The sequence below is a fragment of the Juglans regia genome, chromosome 15, assembly GCF_001411555.2.
Source record: "Juglans regia cultivar Chandler chromosome 15, Walnut 2.0, whole genome shotgun sequence".
Classification (NCBI taxonomy): Eukaryota; Viridiplantae; Streptophyta; class Magnoliopsida; order Fagales; family Juglandaceae; genus Juglans; species Juglans regia.
In genome coordinates, this window is record NC_049915.1 from 12,530,943 (window position 1) to 12,547,529 (window position 16,587).

The following is a 16,587-nucleotide window of genomic DNA, read 5'->3' on the forward strand; positions in this document are numbered from 1 at the left end:
TTGATAAAGAAAATATCACTCTCATTATAATGAGATAAAAGTATAGTGTGCAGAACACATCTTACTCATAACTGGAAACTTTCATTGTTGCCCATTTATCTCTTAGCATGGGTGTCACGGAGTCGGGCTGAGCAATGGCAGTAGCGACGAAGCCGATAACAGCAACAAATATGGATTTGAACCGAGAATAGATATAGTGAGACTGGGGGCAATGATACTGTGCGGTGTGCTCTAGCTTGGAAAGTAATGGGTGGCCTGCTTTACACCGCATCCGGTCTGAAGAGAAGGGTGAATGGACTTCAAAGACAGACATCTCAGATTATTATCATACAAAGACAGATTCGAATGACTAATGTTGTATTGTAGTTAAATACGAGTATAATCAACAAGTGTGTCTGGTATGCGGTAAAAACCAAGGTAATTATCTCATTCAATTTGAATTTGTTGTGGGACTTCTTCTGGTTTTGACCCTTCAGCATCAATTTCTTCCTCAGTAACTCCAGAAGCTTCCACAGTCCTCTCAATCCATTCCTTGAGTGGCTCTTCTTTCAAATCAAGCCTTAAAAGACCCGCAAACATCCCACCCATGAAAGCAACTGGCTCCTAAGGGAAAATAGCATTAACTTTCAGAGGGAAGTACTAGGAAGCATATACAAAGATTTCCACACAGAAAATGCATTCATGGCTATTTGAAATATGAATGTTACAGGAAACTTGCATGCTTGGTAAGGAATATTACATGGAAACAGAGCAGAGAATATCACTTTCACCTTTATCGGACTACCAAGACTAAAAGCAATTAATTGATGCTGCTTTATTTTAATAAAGCAGCACATAAATGAGATGAAATCTGATAGTGTCTGCTTCATATACCACATGGTAAGATGGTAGTATTTCCTGCCCTCTTCCGGATTGCGTATGATCAGGAGGTCATGGCGGCGGATCTTTTGGACAGCTCTAGTGGGTCTTTCAGTGGAATGTTCACTTTAGAACGGCTCAAGATTGAGAAATTGGTGTTATATCCAAACTTCTCAGCTTGATGTACACTTCGAGAATTGGTAGTGTTGAAGTAGATAAGATGATTTACTCATTCCAGGAATATGAAATTCACAGTTCAATTCCTGTACAAGGCTTTGACATGTCAGAACCACAACTTCTTTCCTTGGTAGTGCATGCGGAAGAGAAAGGTACCTTACAAGGTTGTCTTCTTTGTTTGGGCTGCTTCTTTTAGGAAGAGCTTGATTATGGGCAACCTGAGGAGGCGTGAGTTTATTGCTATGGATTGGTGCTGTGTGTTAAAAAAAGTGGTGAAACTGTGGACCATTTATTACTTCACTGTGAGGTGGCCAGGTCCCTATGGGATGAGATTTATAGCAGAATCAGACGTGTGGGTAATGCCATGAGGGTGGTGGATTTCTTGCTAGTTGGAGAGATCTTTAGGTTAATCATCAAATTGCTGATGTGTGGAATATGGATTCATTTATATCTCATGTGGTGTATTTGGCTAGAAAGGAATGATCAGAGCTTTGAAGATCGGGAATGCTCATTGGATGATCTTAGATGTTTTTTCTTTCACACCTTATTCTTGTGGGCTTCTGTTATGGTGGTCAATAAGGCTAGTTTTAATTATTTCCTCATATCCATATCTAGTTCCAAACTTGTAACTATATGTTCTCTTTGTATACTTCCTGTGCGCGCACATGTGTGAAAGAGAGAGAGATCCAAGCAACAAAAAAACATTTTTTTGATCTAAAAATAAAAAATAAAAAATAAAAAAAAAACATTTCATGAACTGGTTCTCTTTATTCATATGCAACCTAAACAACAATAAAAATTAAAATCTTCTTTGATGGAAAAGAAACTCAAGAAACAATGCTGAATATTTATTTGCGAGCACTATTATGGTAGCAGCCAAATTATTAGATAAATAAATATAGATTGGTGCACAAGCTTGAGAGGAGTAAGGCCTTTAGAATGGACTTATTTGACTATCTTGGTGAATGTCCTTAATAAAAACAACAAATTACTCTTCCCAGTAACAAAATTAGTGAAGCAATTTTTGTAGTTACCTTAATTTTTTTCTCAAGTAAAAAAAAATAACAACTAAAAAATAAGGTAAAAATAAAAATAAAATTATGGAAACAATTTTCTATGGACGCTACTAAGTCCACCGAGAATCTCTACCGAGATTTTCTACCGAAAGTGCAAATTTCACTTTACTTTTTTTTTTTCAAACATTTTTTAAATCCCTTTAAACATTTTTTAAAAACAAAATTCACAAATTCATTAAAAAACATTTTCTTAATCGTTAAGTAAAAAAAAAACACAATTCGGTAGACATCATTGGTAGAACTTCTTGGTTGCTTTATCATTTTCCATTATCTATATACCCTAATTTAAGTAATAAAGGTGACTAATGTATTCAAGCATTATTCAGAGAATCCTTCTGCAAACTTACATTCTAAAATCTCAAGTAGTTAATCATACAATAACTTCAGCAATAAAGATTTTAACTAAAGAGAACGAGTATTTTTCCTCTCTCTCAATATTGTCTTCAAAACGCAATAAGGGCTGCTTTCCAAATGGAACCGCCTCTATGCTTTCCAAATAGACTAATCCAGTTAAGTACATCTCAATTACTTTATGAGGTATTTGCCCATGAACACCAAAAATCATGTATACAAAAAACCATATATCCTTAACAAACAAGTAGCGAATTATTAAGCGATCAAGTGTTAGCCACTACTCTTGCACATGCAGCACCGGTCCACCAAGTGCGATGTTCCATTTTATCAATCACCCTCATTTTAAAATTGTACCAAGGCAGCTATCCCAAAAAGAAAAAATGTAATTTGCCCCACACAACCTCACAGTGCTAACATGTCAAATTGAAATAAAATTAACTTCAAGTTTTTAAAATTCTTTTACAAAGTAGTTCTTGTTATGTCAACAGTGGAGAGGGTGTGCCCTCCATACCAATTTGCAAGTACAAAGACTCCAACTAAAAACATACACGTCATTACATCATAACAAGACTGGGTATCAGATTTGCTTCCATGTTTCTGCTTTGAAAATAACCTAACAATCCTATCAGTCGCTGGCATATTCAAGAACAACGTTTTAAACAACAAGCTCACTGATTTAAACTTATAATCCTGGAATGCACAAACAGATTTGGATTCTACAACCAAATCTTCCTCGGAACTGAGGTAAGCATGCCTCGACTTTTTTTAACTCCATTGATTAAAAATTAATCAGGCCGCTACTACCTTAGAGTAAAGTCTGCACACCACACATTGTGATAGCCCATATTAAGTGATGAGTGTAGGTGGTGTTAATGCTGTAAAAATCGCACAACAGGCCGGAGGGAGAAAAAGAGTCATTCCCGGCCCACTGAATTGACTAGGCCTTGAGCGGTGTTCTTTGGAGCCCCCGGCAGTGTTCCAGTGCGGCTATACAGTAGCGATGCATATGTCCATGGCAGTAAATGAAAAATAAGTGCTGAGAAAGTAAAGATAGGAACACCAAGATTTACGTGGTTTGGCACTAGGCCTACATCCACAGAGGTTTGGGAAGAGGAGTTTCCACTATAATATATTTTTTTACAGTCTCACATGGTCTCTCATATCTCACTGTACAAAGATTGCTAGTGGTCTGCTGGCTGAATAAATTATTCCTGAAGCTTGCTGTAGGTTGAAGAAGAAGTTGAAGATATGATCGAGAGAGTTGTTTGTCATCTGGCAAAAGGTTTTTTATATCTCCTTGTTGCGTGTACCAATCTGGAGTGATGGGGCCCGACCCGTTTGCGTGTGTCAGCTTCCCTTTTCTTCATACTTTCCCTTTGACATGCTCTTAAGCCTCCTGCCATGAGGTGACTTCTCCCTTGGCATGTCTGACTTGCTCTCCTTTGCCTCTGACACTTACATATTCTCATGTCCTTCCTTGTCTCTTTCTTGTTTCCCTTCTTGTCCCTAGTGGTAGCCTGGTTGGCTTGGCCCAACTATGGGCTATGGTAGTTTATCCCTCCATAGAAGCCCGCAATTCTTAAGGGCAATTACTTCTAACCAAACGTCCTTGAGAATCTTTAAAATAAGATATGCAACATAGGTCGTCAACAAGAAAACAAAATAATCTGCTTGTGTTCAGTAATAAATGCCTCCAGAGGTGAATTTAGGCAGGGAGTGTATTTGACCGCATATGATGCGAGCGTGGAGTTCGGATGTGGCAGGAGTTGGCTCGACCGCATATAATGCGAGTGCGGAGCTCAGAGGTGGCGGGAGGCTAACTCAACCGAGTATGCTGCGAGTGCCAAGCTCGGATGTGGCGGGAGGCTAGCTCGACCGCGTTTGCTACGAACACGAAGCTCAGATGTGGCGGGAGGTGGAGCTCGGGGCTCTGGTCCTTAGCCAATGCATCGTGGCCAATCAAGAGACTAGGCTTGTACCCCGCGAAGGTCGACAAGTCTAGTCAAGGGACTGGGTTGTGTTCCGACTGGCTATTGTTTAAGGAAGAGCTCGAGGGCTCTGATCCTTAACCAATGCATCACAAGCAGCAACCTAACACGAAAGTTGGCAAGTCGAGAGACTTGTGTTCCGACTGGCCATTGTTCGGGTGAAGCTCGAGACACTGGTTCTTACCCAATGCATCATGACCAATCAAGAGACTGGACTTATATAAAGGAGATGATTGTCCGTGCCGAGAAGACTGGCATTAGTGCCCATCTATCTGTTTCAATGGAGCCGTATTGGGACGTCCAAGCGATGCCTGGATGGCCCATATTGCTGGCGTTTGCCGTTCCGAGCCACAAGAAATAACTTTGTTAGTAGAAACAAAATTGTAACACCCCAATGAAAGGCCCAAACCACATGGCTTATACTCCAAAAGGACTAGTCAATGATACAATTAGAGCCCCATTAGAATCTTATAAAGAGCAAGAACTTCTCATTCCCAAGCAATGTGGAATCTCATACACCACCTACCCTTATCCATATTATATGGGGCATCACAATCTACTCCCCTTAAATTCCCGACGTCCTCGTCGGGTCTGTCCATTGTAGGTGGCACGGCTCAAGTCCTACATTTCTGGTTGGGATAAGCTCTGATACCATTTGTAAAGCCCCAATGGAAGGCCCAAATCACATGGCCTATACTCCAAAAGGACTAATCAATGATACAATTAGAGCTCCATTGAAACCTTAAAAGAGCAAGAACTTCTCATTCCCAAGCAATGTGAAATCTCATACACCACCTACCCTTATCCATATCATATGGGGTATCACAAAAATTCACATAAGTTTTGAGAGAGATAAATCGGGAGTTGTTATCGGTTCGGGGGAGTCTGTGTTTGCCAGCTGGGGAAGTCCACCGGGTGAGCCCACTGGGAGAATCCACTGGGTGTGCCCGCAGGGAGAGCCCGTTTGAAAGAGCTTACTGGGAGAGCCCATTGGGAGGGATAAAATACCATAGCCCATAGTTGGGTCCAGCCCACCAAGCCACCACTAGAGACAAGAGGGAAAACAAGAAAGAGACAAAGAGGAACATGAGAGCATGCAAGTGTCAGAGGCAAATGAGAGCAAGTTAGACACGCCAAGGGATAAGTCACCTCATGGCAGGAGGCTTCAGAGCATGCCAAAGGAAAAGTAGGAAGAAAAGAGAAGCTGACACACGCAAAGGGATCGGGGCCCATCACTCCAAACTGACACACGTAACAAGGAGATATAAAAAGCCTTCAGCTAGATGACAAACAACTCTCTCGATCATATCTTCAACTTCTTCTTCAACCTACAACAAGCTCCAAGAAGAATTTATTCAACCAGCAAACCACTAGCAATTTTTGTACAGTGAGATAAGAGAGACCACGTGAAATAGTAAACAAATATATTATAGTGGAAACTCTCCTCCCCAAACCTCCGTGGACGTAGGCCTAGTACCGAATCACGTAAATCTTGATGTCCATTTCTCTTTACTTTCTCAGCACTTATTTTCCATTCACCACCATGGACATACGCATCGCCACCGTACAGCCGCACCGGAACACTACCGAGGGCTCCAAACAACACCGCTCAAGGCCCAATCAAATCAGTGGGTCGGGAATGGCTCTTTCTCTCCCTCCAGTTTGTTGTGCGATTTTTACAGTATCAATAGGTGGTGTATGGGATCCCACATTGCTTGGATTTAACAATTGGTCATATATCCCACTACATAGGTTACTAGAGCTTTTTATAGGTGAATATCCAGGCACTATGCCAGAGTAAAATGGGCGATCCAATCCCCCACTCTTTTGTTAATTGGAAAGAGACGTCCGTTGGTCTAAAGACCAATGGCAGTATAGAAAGTTAGAAACTATGTTGAGTTATTACAAGAATAATGAGAATCGAATTAATTTCCATAGACGACAGAGAAAAGCGCTACTGATAGAAGATTGAGATTTTTTCAATTCTCATCCGTTAGACAAGACAATCTAATCATATTGGATGTTTACAATTTTCCCTTTGTACTTTAAACGTTATGATTGTTCTCAAAAGCACAAATTGTGGACGAATTGAAACTAATTTCATGAATTCACTAGACACCAATAAGATTACAGGATACCCAAATCCGAAGAATTACGAGAAACACACAAAAAGGGAACAAGAAAATGAAAACAGGTGGGAGCGATTAGCAGTAGCTACCAGCAAACATAAGCTCAAAACACCCAAAATAAATAACGGGTAAGGCAGTAGAAGTTGTACTCAACTACCTTTAGAGCTTCTTTGAGAATGGGTTCATCGATGGGATTGAAGAAAAACGCTTTCACCCCAATTTTTCTATTCCTGTTATAATTCGCTAAACGTACGCAGCTGCCGCTGCTGCTGCTGCTTCTCCTTTCTTTCGATAACGTTAAAGGGTTTGTCAATGGCTCCTTCAATTTCCACTGTCATCCATTTGCCATATTAATTTTACTGACACAGACACAAACACAAGAAACGGAGAGAGAGAGACAGAGAGAGAAGAGAGTACTTGGGAGAAGTGGAAGTCACGCACCAGAGCACATGAGGAGGACGAACTGAGAAGAAAGACCGACATTTTTTGGGTCTCTATGCGCCTTAGCCGACTGTCGGACGTGGTTTATTGTAAATTTGTATATAAATTCCTTGGTCGTCTTGTATTCCACGATTTTCAATTCTGCAGGTTTGGGGTGAGGTAGAATTTTATGTTTTATTTTAAAGTTTAAAATATTATGTTTTAATATTATTATTTTTTTAGAATTTAAAAAATGTGTATTGAAATTTGAAAAAGGTAAATTATTTATTATATTTTGTATAGAGATTTAAAAAAGATGTAATGATAAGATGAGAAGAGATGAAAATTTTATATTTTATCTTGTGTCTCAAACCTGTCCTTAGAGACTATAGAAATTTCTCTTTATTATAAATCTAAATATCAAAATCTTGACCCTCGATAGGACAGTGAGAGTAGTCTATTTATAAATAGTAATAAAATAATTTATAATTTATAAATAATAAAAAAATAATTTATATTATGATATTTATGGGGTTTTAAAAAATGATTGAGAAAAAATTAAATTAAAATATTATAAAATTAAAATATTGTTTGAATATAATTTTTTAATATAATTTTTATTTTAAAATCTGAAAAAACTGAATTTCTTTTTGTACTATGTTTTAGAAATTTAACAAAATTATAATGATTAGATAATTATTAAATAAAAAAATTGAGAAATTGAAATTGAAAAGTATTTGTAACGTTTGAATATTGAGATGAGATGAGATGAGATGAGAATATCTTGCTATCCAAAGAAACCTTAGGATAATTGCGGGTATTGAAATTAATTTCCTTAAGAAATTAATTCAAATGACACTTTATAATGATATTTTTATTTAATATAATTTTTTTATTTCAAAAAGTTTGACGTTTGATTATTGAACCAAACTCAATTCATATCAAACCAATCATTAATAGAACTAACTATTTTTTTAATTTTCCATAAAAAAAGTTAAATTCATCTCAACCTGTAATGTTAAGATGAGTTTAGATGTATTTATGAGAAGTTGAAAAAATTTGTGAATCTCACGTGTAAAAATGTATTAAGTTGAAAAAGATTGTGAGTTCCACGTGTAAAGAGGTTTTGAATTAAGATGAGTTTAGTTATTTGAGAGTTGGGTGTTTATATGTTAGACTCAGCTTAAAATTAAACTGAACTAAAATTAACTCAATTCAGTTCAAGTTCCAAATGGGACCTAAACTCATCTCAATTAGATTCACAAAATAATATTATTCACAACTCATCTCAACATCCAAGCGCAGTCTAAATGTTAGACATTACAATAAGTTAATTTGTAAGATATCTATTCTATTAATAAAAGAGCCTATCCAAGAAGGAATGGTGAATTTTCAATCATTTTTCATTTCCAATTTTGCCCCTCTATTTATTCTTTCCCCTTTTTATCCCTTAGTTTGGTTTTGGTTCTATTGGCATGTTTACGTTTTTAGCTCTCTATTTTGTTTGTTTTCATTTTTTGTCCCTCAGTTTGGTTTTGTTTTATTCGCACCATGCATGAACAATGATTTTTAACTACTTTTCATTTTCAATTTTGCCCTTCTGCTTTACTCGTTTCCCCTTTTTATCCCTCGGTTTGGCTTTGGTTTTGTTCGCATGTTTACGTTTTTAACTCTATTTTGTATGTTTTTCGTTTTTGTCCTTGAGTTTGGTTTTGAAGAATTTCAAACCACACCCTCGTTTGTTTTCAGAGATGAGATGAGATTAAGATTAAAAAGTTGAATAAAATATTATTAGAGTATATTTTTTAATATTATTTGTGTTTTGAGATTTGAAAAAGTTGAATTGTTTATTTTATTTTGTATTGGAAGTTGAGAAAGTTGTAATGATTAAATGAGATGAAATGAGATGTTTTTCCAAAACAAACGAGGCCTTAAATCCCCTCTCTCTCATTGCCGGCTCTTTCCCTCCTGACTCCTGAGTTCTCTCTCTAGTGGTCCTATTTGGACTCAGATATGGTTTCATCTCATCTTATTATTATAACTTTTTTAAATTTTCACATAAAATATAATAAATAATTCAACTTTTTCAAATCTCAAAATAATAATAATATTAAAAAATAATATTATAATAATATTTTATTCAACTTATCTAAAATCATATCATTTCATCTCACCATCCAAACTAGCCATAAGACCCTCTCTCTAGCCAAGAGCCACTCTCAACTCTCAAGCTTGAAAACTCCTTGTCTCTACATCATCTTAAAAAAGCTTAACTCTTTTGTTTTCACAACCATTCTCATCTTATCTCATTTCATGTCATCTAATTATTACAACTTCTCAGTTTTTTACTCAAAATAAAATAAACAATTCAACTTTTTCAAATCTCAAAACAAAAATAATATTAAAAAATATATATTTTTTAACAATATTTTATTCAATTTTCAACTTTTATCTCAACTCATCTCATTTCATTTGTGAAAATAAATGTTTGTAAATTTATATTACGTTTTATCTTGTGATTTTTATGTGATTTAAAGTCTAGTATCTCATCTCTAATGGTATTATTATCTATGCTAGCTTCTGTTTAAATTAATATTGGTTTTAAGAATGAATTTTAAGGATGAATTAATATTATCTATAGTCTATAGCCTCTGATAAGATTATAAGATGTTGTATATGATGAGCTAATTTAATAACGGGTATCATGACTTCTGATTAATATGTTGAAATAATTTGGAATATATTGAACTACACCATTATGATTTATTATGCTGAAAATTACTGTCACTTGAATATTAAATTTACTATTACTAATAGCATTTGATTATTTCCAAACAGGGATGAGATGAGATACAGATGAGGTACAAAATTTATAATACGTATAATAAATTAGCTATTCTTAATCCCGGGTCTAGATATTTTAACAACTTTAATGTAATTATGTTGAATGTGGTTCAATGAGTAAGAAAATAATCAAGAGATTAAATTAGAATCATAGAATAAAGATGTAGAGAAGTAAAAGAACAATAAAGGAGTGTTTTATTATAGATTTTATGTATAAGTCAACTGTGACATTTACTTAATTAGAGATCTATTGAAATTAAATAAAATTTAGAGTGGAATTATGAATTTACAATGGAATAAAGTATAAATGAAGATAATTCTAAATTAGTTCATGGCTAATTAGAAGCTAGACATCCTTACTAAATTTTGCTTTTTCCATAGATACCTCCTCAACCCTAGAAGAATATTAGTACTAAATAAAGAAAAAAAAATTATTTGCATCTTTTGGTCCTTTTGTTTATTATATGCATAATTTTATTTTATTTTTTTGTCTTTTTTTGTCTTGAGTTGCTCATTGTATTGAAAAAGATGAGTTTGCGGTTCAATTTCATTTTCTTCCTATTGATAAGTTCACATAGTACCCCGGCCTCGCCTATTGCAAAGGGATTGGAGAAAAGATTATTGTAATAAAGGAGTGCAAAATTTAAATTTTGTAAAATCTTAGATATATTTTCTTCTTCACAATTTATATTTTGTTCATAAATTTATGTAAACTTCGAGTTTTTAATCTCTTTTAATTTTGCAGTGCATAAGATTTGCAAACATGATACTTTTAGGGTTGGAAAATTATAAAGAGGAGTAGGGAACGCTCTCCGGATGGTTTTAGGGCTTTTTCTTCCCCACACATTGTTGCGTTGGGGTTATCTATTTTATTGATTGGAACGAGTTTTAATGACTTTTAGGCTACTTTATGTATCGTATAATTTGTAATTAGGCTCTTTCTTGTATACTCGAGCATTGCCTAATTACTTGAATTAATAAAATCTCTTTTTATTTATCAAAAAAAGAATTATAGAGAGGAGTAGTTATTTTTTTATATGATTTCACATATCCTTGACAAAAACTAAAGCAAGAGAATCTTCTACAAGGTAATTATTTAACTTCAATAAAATTAACTAATGTTTGGTGGATAATTAATTAACTAATGGAGAGTTAATTAATTTAACAAAAGTTTTTAACTTGTGGGGAGTCATTTTAACTCATTGCAAATATTCATAAGTTCTCACAATCTAATTTCCCACATTTTCTAGATATCATGCCCATAAATTGTCTCCCCTTGACATCTTATCTAATTATTCCCTTAGAAAATGAAGTGTGCAACTTAACGAGAAAATATAGAATAGATACGGAGTCCTCTCCTATTAGGGTTAGGTTTGTTCTCTCCATGTTGAGTTAAGTCTCTTAGACGAGCTTGGCTGGTTTGAAGAGGTTACAATGGAGGAAGATTTAACTAAACAGTGAGAAGGTTTTTGTCTCACTGAGAAGGAAAAAGAGGAAGTGGTTTTACCTAAAAACTTGACTGCCAAAACTTCACAACATGGAAAGTTTTGTTTGTTGGCCATGATCATGCAGAAAGACTAATCAATCGAGAAGCCTTTAAGTCTAACAATGGCCAAGTTATGGCAATGTGATAGTTGGTTTAAATTCTTAGAAATTGGCATGAATAAGTTCCTAATCGAGTTTAACAAAGAGAAGGATATGCAGCAAGTTATTAAGGGCAGACCTTGGTCCTTTGACAGATGGCTGCTGTGTTTGCAAGTGTTTGAAGGCAACATTTCCATAAATGAAATACCCTTCAATAAAGAAGAGTTCTGGGTGCAAGTTTATAACATGCCACTTGCAAGCATGACATACGAGGTTGGAGCCCAGATTGGTGAAAGTATTGGTAAAGTTGTAACTGTCCATGTGGATGACAGAGGTATTGGATGGGGGAATTTCTTGAGGATAAGGGTGGAAGTTAATATTTCAGGAGCCCTCCTCAGGGGGGTGTTTTTATCCTTTGAAGGCAAGAAGACTTTGGTCCCCATCAAGTATGAACGTCTTCCTACATTCTGTTTTAAGTGTGGTGTGATTAAGCATGCTAAGCAAGGCTACTCTGTAAGTTCACTTAAAGGCAATAAGTTGCAATATGGAGTGTGGATGCGAGCTCCAACTGTGAAGGATAGTGAGAGCACCAAAAAGAAATATGGGGAAGAAGACCTTCAGCACAAAGGAGAAGGACAACCATGAAGGAAGTGGTGGGAGGACAGGGATGAAGGTCCAAAAAGCAACACTGAATCAAATGCAGATTTTCAAGAAACTGGTATGCTTGATGCTGACATTGCAACTAATGTAATGTCAACTGAAAATATGCTTTCCCCTAGGATTTCTGCAAAGACAACCTAGATGCTTTTTAGGGAAAGTTTGGTTGAGCCTATTTTCGATAGTTATGAACTGACTTTTCATGAAGGGGATGCCTGCTCATGCAAGGCATTGAGGATTCAGACTGCCCAAGGTGTGAACCAATCACAACTTGTAAAGGCAATATCCAAAAGACAAGCCTGGGCCTTGAGAGCAACCATGACCTAAGGGCCCAAGCCTCATCTCTAGCCCATTTTGTCTTTGACCAGGTCCAAGTTTTGGAGAAAATCAAAACAAGAGGAGTTGGAAGAGGAAAGCTAGAAACAAAAGTTTTGAAAGCCTCTTAGTTGGTCTCGAGGAGAGCAATGCAAGTTGTCCAAGTGGCACCAAGAGAATTGTTACTAGATCAAGTGCAAGAGGGGCCACTTAGGTTACTAAGAAAGCAGAAAATGGGGTGGTGTTTGGTGAAAGTGCTAACAGAATTGAGGTGGTGGTGGATGATGCATACCCTCACCCTTTGCTATGAGTTGTCTAGGCTGGAACTGCTGACGGCTTGGGAACCCTCGGACATTGAATAACTTGCATCTAATGGTGCAAAATAAGGCCCCAACTTTTGTTTTCTTAATGGAAACAAAGAGCAATAGACTTAAAGTAGAAGCTGTCAAAAGGAAGTTGAAGTTTGATAACAACTTTGTGGTTAATTCGAAAGGGTCAAGTGGAGGCTTGGCCTTCCTATGGAAAGAAGAAACAGAAACTCAGGTCCTCTCTTATACACAACATCACATATCTCTGATAATTAAGGAAATGAAAGATGGTATTCGCTGGATTCTGATTGGATTCTATGGCAATCCAATAACAGTAAAGAGATATGAAAGCTGACAACTACTACAGGCACTTACACCTACAATCTCTATAGGATGGCTGTGTAGGTGACTTCAATGAAATTTTGAGCTATGGAGAGAAATGTGAAGGCCCTTTGAGACCTTATAACCAAATGAAAGCTTTTAGAGATGCAATGTACATATGTGATCTCAATGACATGGGCTATTATGGAATGAAATTTACTTGGTCAAATGGGAGGCAAAGAGAGGCCTTCACCAAAAAAAGGCTGGATAGGGCCTTATGCAACAATGTCTTGTCAACCTTATTTAATGACTCGAGAGTTTACACCCTTCCGGCTCTTAACTCAGACCACAATCCCATATGGACTGCTATGGAACAGTTGCAACCTAGTGCTTATAGACTTCAAAAGCCCTTTAGATTTGAGGTAAGCTGGACACTAAGGGAGGATTGCTTTAAAACTGTTGAGGAAGCTTGGAGGTTGCCTAGAATGGCTGCTAACAAAATGCAACACACTTCTGAGAGACTCAAAATCTATAAACAAAATCTATTTCAATGGAGTAAGCAGAAGCTAGGCAACTCAAAGAGAGAAGTCAATGAACAAATGGACTATCTCTCAAAATTACATGAAAGGAACATAGGCCATTTAAATGAGAAGATCAAACAAGTACAACAAGGGGTGAACAATCTTCTTGAAGCTGAAAATACCAAGTGGAAACAAAGGGCAAAACAGAGATGGTTGAGGGAAGGAGACATAAACACAAAATACTTTCATCAATGTGCTTCACATAGGAGGAAAACTGATGCAAACCAAGGAGCTGGACATGCTGATCATACAAGTGGGAATGGAGCTGAATTTGCAAAAGACCCTTTGTCACTTCCTAGTGGCCCAATTACAAGACTTAGAGCCAAACGATTCAAGGAAGCACTAAATGGGCTAATCCAAGAGAATTGGGCTGATTCTAAAAAGACCAAGATGGGCTCAAATAATATTCAAGACTTAGTCCATGTCATCAAGGCAATTGAAGAGGCTAATTAGCACATAGAAATATGATGAATGGTCTGACCATTAAAGGACGTGAATTTGTTAAGTTTCAAGAATATTAAATAGGTGAATGAACTTGGTCTTGCCTGGGTACGTGAAATACATTGAATTTAGTCATTTAGTCATTTCTGGCTGCCTCTAGAAGTCCAAGAGGCCTAAATTTCGTGGGACTTGTTATGTTAATATTTGTGTTGCTTTTAAAGCTGTAGTTATGACTTTTCCTATTCTTGGAGGGTTGTTCCAAGTATATAAAGGGGTTATTTCGAGTTTTAATATCAGATTTGAAATTTCAAAAGCTTATTTGTCTTTGTGAGGTCTTGTGTTCCTCTTGGTTCTTCAAAGAACTCCTTGAACTTATCAAGTTAATCTTGTGGCGTTCAAGCTCCAAACTTATCACCTTGATTCTGATTTCTTGGTGTGGCGTTTTCAATCCTTCGTAGTCTTGGTTTTTCATCTAGTTCGGTGACTGGTCAAGGCTCAACAAATCTTGTCAATACGATCTTGGGGTTCCAAGCCATCATTGTTATCGGGTTTCATCACAATTGTTGGTGGAGTTCATATCATTTTGGTATCAGAGCTTTGGTTCTAAGATAAGTTTGTCTATCTTTTATTTTCGTTCTATTTCCTGTTAAAAAAAAAAAAAAAAAAAAAATAAAAAAAAAAAAGGTACACGATTCCAGTAAGAAAACTTCTTCCTTTCAATCTTGTATCTCACCTTATTCAAGTACTTGAACTTTTGATGAGTTTTGGTTGTTTATTTTCTGAATTGCTGCTGGATTATTTTGAATGAGTTTCTTGAAGTTCGATTAAGAACTAAAGAAGACACAAAAGAGTGGAAAAAGGCAAGAGTGCGAGACCATATGAGGGTAAAAGCCGTTTAGAGTGAAAACACGAGTGCAAGTGTATTAATTCTTGAGTGAAACACGTGAGGGAGTGCTTGTGAGGATTCTAACTTTGTTTGCAGATTTTAAAACATGTCTAATAATCAAGAAGAAGACACAACCAAAGAATTTCGACAACCTCCAGTTCCAAACCTCCAAATGCAAGCGATGTTAGGGGAGATGAGGCATATGTTGAGGGCTGAATTAGAACCTATTCACGAAAGGTTGGACAGGGTAGAAGCAGAAACTCCTAGGGGCCAGCAACATGACATCCACAATAGGCAGCATGGTGGGCGTGGTCCGTGGCAGAATGTTGATGGAGAGGCGGAGTCGGAGGAGTTTGATGAGCAAAATGTTGTGGTTGGAGATTTATTGGTTGCAAGGTGAGTTCTCAATGTGCAGGTTAAGGAGGAAGAAAGTAACCAAAGGGAGAACTTGTTTCATACTCGGTGCTTTGTAAATAACAAAGTTTGCAGTGTCATTATCGATGGTGGGAGTTGCACAAATGTAGCCAGCACTTATTTGGTGGAGAAATTGGCTTTAACTACCTTGAAACATCCTCAACCTTACCGGCTTCAGTGGTTGAATGAATGTGGGGAAATCAAGGTGACAAGACAAGTGTTGGTGGCATTATCCATTGGCAAATATGAGGATGAGGTGCTTTGTGATGTGGTTCCTATGCACGCATGCCATTTACTGTTGGGAAGACCATGGCAGTATGATCTGAGGGTTACGCATGATGGATTCACAAATAAGTATTCCTTCACTCTTAATAGGCAACCTATTACTCTTGTGCCATTAACTCCAAAACAGGTCAGGGAGGACCAATTAAAGTTACAAAGTTCGAATGAAAAAAAAAAGGAAAAGGAAAGGAAGGCCGAAACTGAAAAAAAAGACTTAAAAAAAAAAGGAGAGAAAAACATTGATCAGAGTGAAAAAGAAAGAGAGAGGATTTCGGCTATAGTGAGAGCAAGAGAGGAGAAATTCAATTACATTGCAAAAAAAAGTGAGATCAAGAGAGCATTATTTTCACACTTGGCATGGCGTTTGTTCAACCTTTGCTGTCCTTTCAAATGCTTCAAAGACTCATGATCTGTGTGAATCACAAACTCCTTTGGCCATAGATAGTGTTGCCAATTTTCCAAAGCCCTCACCAAGGCATACATCTCCTTATCATAAGTAGGGTAATTTAGGGCTGCCCCACTCAACTTTTCACTGAAATAAGCAATTGGACGGCCTTCTTGCATCAAAACAGCTCCAATACCTATGCCTGAAGCATCACACTCAATTTCAAAAGTTTTAGCAAAATTTGGTAAAACAAACAAAGGTGCATTAGTTAACTTTTCTTTGATCAGACTAAATGCCTTTTCTTGTTCTTTTCCCCACTTAAACGGCACATTTTTCTTGATGACTTCAGTAAGAGGGGTGGCTAAGCTACTAAAATCACGCACAAACCGTCTATAGAAGCTAGCTAAGCCGTGGAAACTCCTCACTTGGCTGACTGTTGTAGGCGTTGACCACTCTTGGATTGCCTTCACCTTTTCCTCATCCACCTCAATTCCTCTCTTACTAACAACAAAACCAAGAAACACAAGTTTATCCGTGCAAAAGGTGCACTTTTTGAGGTTAGCAAAC

The 16,587-nt window shown here is 36.8% G+C and overlaps 1 protein-coding gene across 2 annotated transcripts; it reads right to left on the reverse strand.

The window, feature by feature from the left end:
- On the reverse strand, positions 1-7,166 carry LOC109012206 (UPF0426 protein At1g28150, chloroplastic). Of its 2 annotated transcripts, none has more exons than XM_018993734.2 (3): positions 7,024-7,166; positions 6,740-6,913; positions 1-603 (listed from the first exon to the last, which is right to left on the reverse strand). In XM_018993734.2, exons 1-3 carry the CDS (start codon positions 7,063-7,065, stop codon positions 427-429), a joined length of 393 nt encoding a protein of 130 aa, XP_018849279.2. In that variant the 5' UTR covers positions 7,066-7,166; the 3' UTR covers positions 1-426. The 2 variants fall into 2 exon arrangements, with proteins under 2 accessions (XP_018849279.2, XP_018849278.2); XM_018993733.2 differs by having other exon boundaries at positions 7,000-7,166.
- Between the last annotated feature and the right edge of the window lie 9,421 nt (positions 7,167-16,587).